This window comes from Solanum pennellii, chromosome 3 (genome assembly GCF_001406875.1).
Source record: "Solanum pennellii chromosome 3, SPENNV200".
Lineage (NCBI taxonomy): Eukaryota > Viridiplantae > Streptophyta > Magnoliopsida > Solanales > Solanaceae > Solanum > Solanum pennellii.
In genome coordinates this window covers 73,181,114-73,190,501 of record NC_028639.1, presented here as the reverse complement: position 1 = coordinate 73,190,501, position 9,388 = coordinate 73,181,114, and the positions used below count along the sequence as shown (strand labels likewise).

Here is a 9,388-nt window from a genome sequence, read left to right as displayed (position 1 = left end):
AAACTAATTAATATAACTAATTAATACTTGACTAAACAAATAATTTACCCGAGTTTGTTATTTCCTTCACCTATTACTCAATATTACAGTGGGCCAATGGACACTAATGGAGAGGTTAAACCAATTTAATTCATAAGGATTTTTTTGGAGACAAATAAAAGTACACCGACTTATATATATTGGAGTAATTATTACTATAACCAAGTCAAAGGCAAAAATTCACAAGGAATTGGCTAACTGTGAATGAAATGACACATTATATAAATGGTGGATTTGGTCAAATAATTTGTTGACGGAGTTGTTGACCTGATGGAGTACTCTGTAAGATTAGGTTTGTAAGAAACAAATTAACACACAGAAGATGATACATACACAACAAAATGACTAGTAACTTGTAACACACTCCCATCAATTATTAGCTAAAGCTGTGAAATATAAGCATTTCCAAGTGACTTTGATCATTCGTTGTTTGGCTTTACGATATAACTTGTAGAAAATTATGATACGAAATATAATTCGGAAAAGCAACAACGGAACGTGGGAAACATCCATTTGATTTTCTAGTGTACAAATACTAATCGTCTTTGTAAAACTAGTGACAGTTACTACATTTATGAGTTCTGAATTTAGTTACCATTGATACTCTGATTCAAAAACAGATTTGTAAAAATTGTTTAGACACAGTACTTACTCACTTTATTTTGTGTAAAATCTAGATGGAGACGAGCAGTGGTTATTATTTTGTTTCATTAGGGAGATTGCATAATACCATTTTTGACAATTTTGAGGGGTGCAATGATGAAAATCATCTTGCTACCATATCTGAAATTGATAGCCCATTTGTGGAACAATGTACAACTTCTTCGCGAGTTTCGGTCTCTGTCATAGCTGTCTCAATGAAAAATGCTGGTTGCTTGGGGACGGGTAGTTGTAGGCTATCATTGGTGAGCATCATAACCACATTTGACATGGATGGTCTGTCCATAGGATTGGCTTGAACACAGAGTAATCCTACATGAATGCATCTCATCACTTCGTTCGTTGGTGTTGATTCATTTGTCAACACAGGATCTGTTAGTTCTTCAACGACGCTGCCTGCTTTCCACAATTCCCATGCCTGAGACAAATTGAACATATCAAGTATGAAATTTCCTTGTTCAACTCAGTGATCCAAAACAATGTTTGAACCTGTAAAGTTTTTACAACTAGACTCATTGTACTACAGAGTTTTATTAATTCAAGTGATTTTCACATGTATATCAATGTTTCCTATCTTGAGTCAAGGGTCTATTGAAAACAGCCTATCTTCCTTTACTTAAGTAGGTAAGTCTGTGTGCACACCGCCCTCCTAGACCCAACTTGTAATAAGTATGTTGATGTTGTATATTTATGTTTCGCTTCTAAAGTACTGAATAAACACTCCATCCGCCTCTTGATCATGCTATATTGATATTTAACGAGAGGAACTTACATATCCGATGAGGTTTAGTGGGCGTTCTAAGTGATAGCAGCTGTTGTTTCTTTTGCCACTCAAAATCTCGAGTACTAGAACTCCAAAACTGAATACATCTGTCTTCATCGACACAATGCCATTCATGGCATATTCTGGAGACATATAACCACTGAAAAGGAAGCAACTTAGTTCAAAAAAAAAAAAAAACGAGGACACAGTGAATCACCACTATTAGATAATTATATCTATTAAGGACTTACTAGGTACCAACAATTCGCTCTGTGTTTGCTTCAAATTCTTGCATTCCAAATATCCTGGCCAAACCAAAATCTGAGATTTTGGGGTTCATATTGTCATCAAGCAAGACATTGCTAGCTTTTAGATCTCTGTGAATCACCCTCAGCCTTGAATACTTATGGAGATAAAGTAGTCCCTGAGCAACTCCTTCAATAATGTTCAAACGCGTATTCCATTTTAGTGAATCTTTTCTGCTAGGATCTGTTCAATCAAAATGGGAAGCGGTGTTAGTTCTCAAATATGATTAATTAAGCAATTTAGGAATGGAATTAGAAATCCATACCAAATAGGAAGAAGTCTAAGCTTTTATTCATCATGTATTCATAAACTAATATCTTCTCTTCCCCTTCAATGCAACATCCCAAAAGCCTAACAAGATTAGTGTGCTGGAGTTTAGCAATCAGCATAATTTCATTTTGAAACTCAACCAATCCTTGCCCTGAACTTCTTGAAAGTCTCTTGATGGCTATCTCTTGCCCGTCGAGCAACATTCCCTGAAATGTTGACTACTTAGCAAATCTAAAATCAGCTTAAGCCAAAAAGCTTCTAAACTTTTACCTTATAAACAGGTCCATAACCGCCTTGTCCCAACTTACTGGAAGACGAGAAATTGTTTGTGGCCATATTCATAGTCTCTAGGCTGAATATGTGAATATCATGCCTGAACTTCTTCCTTAGTCTAGCAGTCTTCTTAGTATTGTACTGGCCAGAAATGGTCTTAGGATCTTCAAGCTCGTATAACATTTTCTCCATTTGTCGGACTTTGCCTAGGTGACAAATGCAAAATTGAAGATTTCAAAGACAAATAAGTGTCACCTTAGACTAATGCTAGAGCGGATATATTGCTCACCTCTTGCTCTGAGTTTTCTTCGCATCAGACAGAATAAGGAGCAAATAAACGCAAATACCATTAGGGACACTGCTATTGTCAACCATATCCACCATCTCCGCTTCCTATCTGTCAAAATTGCAAGTCAATGTTTCTCATCAAAATTCCATATAATTTACCTTGGGAATACACTATGATACTATCATAATTATCGGTACTCTAGATATAACAAAAAATATTACTCCAAAACAAGATTATGTATGGTATGGTTGTTCATTTACACGAGTACATTTTGAAAGGAAGATCTATTAACTCAAATCCTGCAGCACCATGATCAGAGAAATTGCTTGTGTTCTCGTACAAGTAATTTTGGAATGACATGCAAATGAGAGTAATGCAGATTGGTGATATTAGTGTGATGCCATCCCAAAACAATATATGTTGATCTGGATAAAGTAATCATAATATGAGATGCAACATTATTAACATGTCTTTTGATCTATCGCTATATTGAATAAATTTGTACTCAAGAATTACCTTTTCTTGCAAGAAAGAAAACATCTCTGGCTAGACTGTTTTGTGCTGTCACAAAACTCGTGTCATTCCCCCAAATTTGACAGCCAGTTCCGGTTTCACTATCGACTGAGGCATAGGCAACACACGAGCAATCATTCACACACTTGGCCTTGCAATCAGAGAGGCTCAAGGTATAGTTCTCATCAAATTTAATGCTGACTCCAAACATGTAAACTTGTCTAAGCTCAAACCTGTACTTTTTAGCTGCCCTGCACTGGGGCAACTCCTGTTTTACGCAGCCAGCATGGGGAGTCTCATTACTACAATTACCAAACACTGCATTTCTTTTAAAACCATCCTGAATTATTCCAAATGGACTCACAAAGTATCTTAGATAATCAACTTCAACAGTATACATAAAGTATTTCTCATCCTCATTTGAGACATATTTAAGAGCAAGATGGCCAGTAGACAATGAGCTCCTCTTCCAATAGACGTTGCCCATCCACAAGATCATCAGCTGATTTGTACCATTAGGGTCAAGACCAAAGGTAAAAGACCCTGAAGCAGGTGCTTGATCATTTACCCATGAAGTCAATGACCATTCATGCCCCGTTCGCAAGTTAATCCCAAGCTTCATTCCAGGCAGAAGTGTATCAGTTGGATAATCAAAGCTTTGCCACAGCGTCCGATTTACAAAGCTATTGGTATTCAGTTCCCTCAGCACAAAATTCCCATTATCGAGTAGTATAGCAGTTAAGTTAGTGGCTGCTGTTGGTGTAGCACTGAACAAAGTAACATTACCTTCGTTGTGAGAAATTATTAATCTGCCATCACGAGCTATCATAAGACTTCCAGATGTATCAGTTATCGGATCGTCTCTGTTAGCTATCCACAAAGCCTTTTCATCTCCTCCTCCACTAACATAAGAGTACATATCACGTCTTGGCCGAGTGTAAAATATACCCAAGTAGCGGTTCCTTGACTTGCCTGGACTGAAAAATTGCATTTTGAAGAAGCCATTTGCTGAGACCAGCTGTTGGTAATCAGCTAAACTTTGTCCCTTCATTATTGAGTTGTTGTTAACAAAATCTGCACGCAAAAAGTGACAGGATGACACGAGGACGAAAGCAATCAGATTTCTGTAGGTAGCCATATGAGAGAAGCTTTCTAATCCAGACATGAATGATTACTGTCAAAATAGAATGACCATAACAGGGACAAGCATGCTGTTGGCTTTGATTTCTTTTGTTGACCAGGGTTCTTTCTATTTGCTTCAAATTTCAAACCTGTCACACTCTTTTAAGTGGAAAATTCTTGTATAATTGATTACCAAGAATTTTCAAATCCCAGTTGACTGGGTCATTCTGCTGTTTTCTATTACTCAAAATAAACTTTTACATACTAGCGGAAACATCACCGTATAGGTAAGATCTGTAGTTATCCTTTTGTTTTTATGAAAGAGCAGTGTTGGGGCTATTTTGCAAGTCAAAACTATCAGCTTGGGCTCTTCCCTCTTGTTAAAGAAAAGAAAGTCTCTTTCAAGTTTTTTTCAGCCCAACTTTACAGTCACTCCTATAACTGGTTATCAATTGCAGAATTTCTGATTGATTTTCAACTTCCGATCACTAAGAAATGACATACAAAATTAACAAATGATAAAAAAAAAATTTTAAAATGGACGTTCAATTTGCAACCTCTGTTGATCTTGATTGTTACACGTGGTATAATAGTGGATTTCCTAAAAAAGAGGTGGTTGGCCGTTTCATTTAGTAGGCCATTGGTGGCACTAAAAGAAAATCAGGTTGAAATGTGGCACATTTTCAAGATTCAAGGCCTCATCTCTTTAACTACCAAACAGAAAGGTGCAATGCATTTTTTTTTATATCACACATATCTAAGCAGTGGTCAGTTTTTGTATTACAGAGATATTCAAGGAGAGGTCGTTTCTTAGAACAAAAACATGTTGATTGCTGTGCTAGAAGAAAAAACAACAGATTTGAAAGAGAAAATATAAGGCATTTCATTTTCTTGAGTTGGGGGATGAAGGGGGCATGGATTTTTGGCCAGAGTTTCTTGCAAGTAGTTGGGGCAAAGAGTTTGTAGCGGGTGGATTTGGAGGAATAGCTGGTCTCATTTCTGGTTATCCTCTCGACAGCATCAGAGTTCGCCAGCAGAATTCCAAGAGTGGTTCTGCTTTCAACGTTTTCCGCCATGTAGTAGCCAAAGAAGGTCCCCTCTCTCTCTACAGGGGCATGGCGGCTCCTCTAGCATCCGTCACTTTTCAGGTCATTGTTGTATTCCTCTATTTACACAACTTCTGTTATAGAATACGGATATGATAAGATTTTTTGTGATCAATACACTTGATTTGAAGGAATCATAAGACAAAAATAAAGTAGATTTCTAATTCTGGCAATATTGTATCAAATCAAAGTTCCTTCCTACAATATCAAAACACTAGTTTGCTCCCTATTGCAGAATGCCATGGTATTTCAGATCTATGCAACCCTATCGCAAACATTTGACAGAAAGGTCCCAGCAACCGATCCACCCTCATACAAAGGAGTGGCTTTGGGTGGCATTGCAGCAGGAGCAATTCAGAGCCTAATCATCAGCCCTGTAGAACTGGTGAAAATACAACTACAATTGCAAAGCAAGACCAATCAGTGCAACAATCAAGTAACTAGACTCAAGGGTCCAAGAGATGTCACAAGAAGAATTGTCAGTCAGGCAGGTTTGAGAGGGATCTATCGAGGATTAACCGTAACACTCCTCAGAGATGCACACTCTCACGGACTATATTTCTGGGTATATGAGTATACTAAGGAGCAACTTCATCCTGGCTGTCGCAAGAATGGTCAAGAGAGCTTCCAAACGATGCTCGTAGCAGGTGGTCTTGCAGGGTCTGTTAGCTGGATAAGCTGCTACCCCTTAGATGTTGTTAAGACCAGACTCCAAGCTCAATCACAGTCTAAATCTGCAAAATACCATGGTATTGTTGATTGCTTCAGGCAAAGCGTAAGAACAGAGGGATACGGTGTGCTTTGGCGAGGCGTTGGAACTACAGTTGGCAGAGCATTCCTAGTGAATGGGTCTATATTCACTGCATATGAAACTGCCCTGAGGTTCCTTTGCAAGCCACAATGAAAATGATCAAATGTGAAAATGCAATTATAATACAGGACTAAAGATTTTCTTTAATATGCATCATCATGTTGTTGAAAGAGAAAACATTAACAGTATGGCTCTGAAATACTGATCATCCATTATGGTAGCAATTATTTGCCAATACATTCAAATGCAAGAATTGACCGGATCCGATTTGATCATCCGACGTCTCTATATTAGTTACAACACACAACTATAAACATGTAAACAATAACTAAAACAAAGTGATCAACATGCCTTCACAATATTGCAATATCCAGAGTCATTTCAAGTCAATGTTGCCATTTTCTTCTGGTGCCACAAGCATGTAAACAAGCGTAAAACACGGTATGTTAAACTCATCATCAAGTTATTGCTAAAGCAAAATCAAGAAAAGATATTGTTCACAAAAGCTGAACTGCAAAATACATGATACTATGATCAACAACAGACAAAAAAACAGACTCATCTTGATTTCATCAGTAGTTCTCATCACTCACGAATCGCTCGACCCTGTTTTCGTTCAGATTTAGACCACCCATTGCCTCCTCCAAACCACTGCTAGCCGCGGCCAAAATATGGGGATCGTTATAGTTCCTGACAGCCTGCACAATTGCCCTTACTTTCTTGTAAGGATCAGAGCAATTGAATATATCCGAACCAACAAACACACCATCACAACCCAGCTGCATCATGAGCGCTGCATCTGCAGGCGTGACAATTCCACCAGCAGCAAAATGAACCACAGGGAGCCTACCCATCTGCTTCGTCTGCGCAACAATATCATAAGGGGCACCGATCTTCTTAGAGAAAGTGAAGACCTCATCATCATCCATGTTTGATAGAATTCTAATATCTCCCATCACTTTCCTCACATTGTGGACTGTATCAACAATACTGCCCGTACCCGATAGATCCCCTTGGGTCCTAACCATGGCAGCGCCTTCTCTGACTCTCCTTAACGCTTCTCCAAGATCTCGACATCCACAGACAAAAGGTGCCCTGAAATTGTGTTTGTTGACGAAATGATCTTCGTCGGCAAGGGCTAAAATCTCGCTCTCATCTATATAATCAACTCCAATAGCTTCAAGGATCTGGGCTTCAACAAAATGACCGACACGGGCTTTCGCCATTACAGGAAGCGCAACTGCCTGCTTGATCTCCTTGATTAGAGACGGGTCGGGCATACGCGAGATTCCGGGTCCTTTAGGCTCCGAAACTACAAGACAACAAACTCCGGCCGACTCGGCAATCTTCGCTTGGTTGACGGTGGTGACTTCCGCAATCGCTCCTCCTCTAAGCATTTGAGCAATTCCAACTTTGATCGAAAACGAATTCTTCTTGGTATCAGTTATGGCGCTGCCACTGTACACTGTAACGGCACCGTCTTCTTCCATTTTGCAAACTGTTTATGAAAATGCCTGAACCAAATTCTCAAAACAGTAAAACTACGCCGGCGAGATTGGAATATGTTGGTGGAGAAATGATGGTGAAGAATGATATATAAAGAGAAGTCCGGTGGGAGAACAGGAATGGGGCGGTGAGATTTAGTTTGTTCTAGAAACTGCTAGGAGGTGTCTGCGCGTTTTTTGTAAGAAAGTTCGGATGGTTTCGATTACACCGGATCAAATCTAGGCTTCTTTTATTTATTTCCGTATAGGCTATATTAATGTTTGGGTTGGCTCAACATAATTCATACCCAATTAGTCCATCAATATTGATTGGGCATATTTTCAAGTGAGAAGTAAGAATAAATTATTGGACAATTTTCATATATAGCAAATAAAAAATATATTTGTATGCTATAGCAAAGTTTATATAATTGTGGTTTGCAATTATATAATGCGCAATTGTATAATTCGTTGACCTGTTTCGCTGCAATATCTGTATAAAATTTGCTTTGCATACAATTGAATCGAAGTAAAATATTTGTATATTGTATAAAAGTGTATAGGAAGAAGATATATGTTTTTCTCTCGCTTTATACAGAAACACATTTTATACACTTCTGTTGTATAAAGCAAGAGAAAATTGTATTTCATTGCAATTGTATAATTCGCAATTGTATTCGCTGGCCTTTTTCGCTACAATATTTGTATAAAATTTGTATTTACAATTGAATCGAAGTAAAATATTTGCAAATTGTATAATTAAGTGCATAGCACAAAGATATATGTTTTTACATGTGTATTACAATTTTCTCTCACTTTATACAAAACAGAAACACAATTTATACACTTTTGTTGTATAAAGCGAGAGAGGCGAGCAGAGGGAGAGTGGCGAGCCAGAATAGGAGAATGACGAGCGAGAGTTTTGGGAGAGAGGCAACTGACAAACTTTGACAAACGTTTGCTATGGTCATAATTAAATCATAATTGGTACAAAAATTTAAAAAATAAATATATAAGACTTTTTGATTTTATAATTTTAAATCAATGTGATGTTAAATATAATAAAATGTTTTTGTAATTTTATTGCTTTTTAATTTATCAGTGAAAATTAAAATTAAGTACTATAAAAAAATCATTCTTTTTTAAATAAATTTTAAAAAAATAGATTTTTTTTAAAAAACAGATAGAATCATAAATATACGTAGAAACTATCCGTAAATAATAAATTATGTTTTGAATTACTAAATTGGAGGAACAAAAGTAGATATCTATGATAGACCGACATAATATAAATTAAGTAAATAAGATTGGTGCATCTTATGATAAGGTAAAATGAAATAAGTGTTTAGATATTTAGTTAAAACGATAATTAAATTTGAACGACATAACAATAATATGTAAGTATAATTTTTATTGATTAGAAAAAATAATTTTAAAAAAAATTGATAAACACTCGATCCGCAATATTAATAACTTATCTTTTCAAAAAATATTCATTGAAATAATGAAGTTTGACGAGAATAACATTTATATGAGCATCAAAGGATGTGGAATGGGCTCGGATTTAAATTCAAATATAAAAATATTACTAATGGATTTAAATATCATTATTATCAAAAAGTTAAAGTAACATTTCTGTACTTATATTTTAATTTAGGCGGAATGACATATTTTAAATCTTTGATCATTGATTGAATTTATGTGACACTAATAATATCGCGTTGGAAATTTTTATGAATATACTTGCTGATA

At 36.6% G+C, this 9,388-nt stretch overlaps 3 protein-coding genes across 3 annotated transcripts; 1 reads left to right on the top strand and 2 right to left on the bottom strand.

The window, feature by feature from the left end:
• Positions 1 to 525: 525 nt before the first annotated feature.
• Positions 526 to 4,780, bottom strand: LOC107013819 (G-type lectin S-receptor-like serine/threonine-protein kinase CES101). Its single transcript, XM_015213693.2, has 7 exons — positions 3,117 to 4,780; positions 2,601 to 2,708; positions 2,309 to 2,517; positions 2,034 to 2,244; positions 1,714 to 1,951; positions 1,472 to 1,622; positions 526 to 1,117 (listed from the first exon to the last, which is right to left on the bottom strand). The coding sequence occupies exons 1-7, from the start codon at positions 4,276 to 4,278 to the stop codon at positions 806 to 808; spliced, it is 2,391 nt and encodes a 796-aa protein (XP_015069179.1). The 5' UTR covers positions 4,279 to 4,780; the 3' UTR covers positions 526 to 805.
• A 242-nt stretch (positions 4,781 to 5,022) lies between these two features.
• Positions 5,023 to 6,340, top strand: LOC107012143 (mitochondrial arginine transporter BAC2-like). The gene is made up of 2 exons (XM_015211897.2): positions 5,023 to 5,383; positions 5,577 to 6,340. The coding sequence occupies exons 1-2, from the start codon at positions 5,150 to 5,152 to the stop codon at positions 6,243 to 6,245; spliced, it is 903 nt and encodes a 300-aa protein (XP_015067383.1). The 5' UTR covers positions 5,023 to 5,149; the 3' UTR covers positions 6,246 to 6,340.
• Positions 6,341 to 6,481: 141 nt separating this feature from the next.
• On the bottom strand, positions 6,482 to 7,882 carry LOC107012142 (pyridoxal 5'-phosphate synthase-like subunit PDX1.2). Its single transcript, XM_015211896.2, has one exon. It carries the CDS (start codon positions 7,640 to 7,642, stop codon positions 6,725 to 6,727), a length of 918 nt encoding a protein of 305 aa, XP_015067382.1. The 5' UTR covers positions 7,643 to 7,882; the 3' UTR covers positions 6,482 to 6,724.
• Positions 7,883 to 9,388: the final 1,506 nt, after the last annotated feature.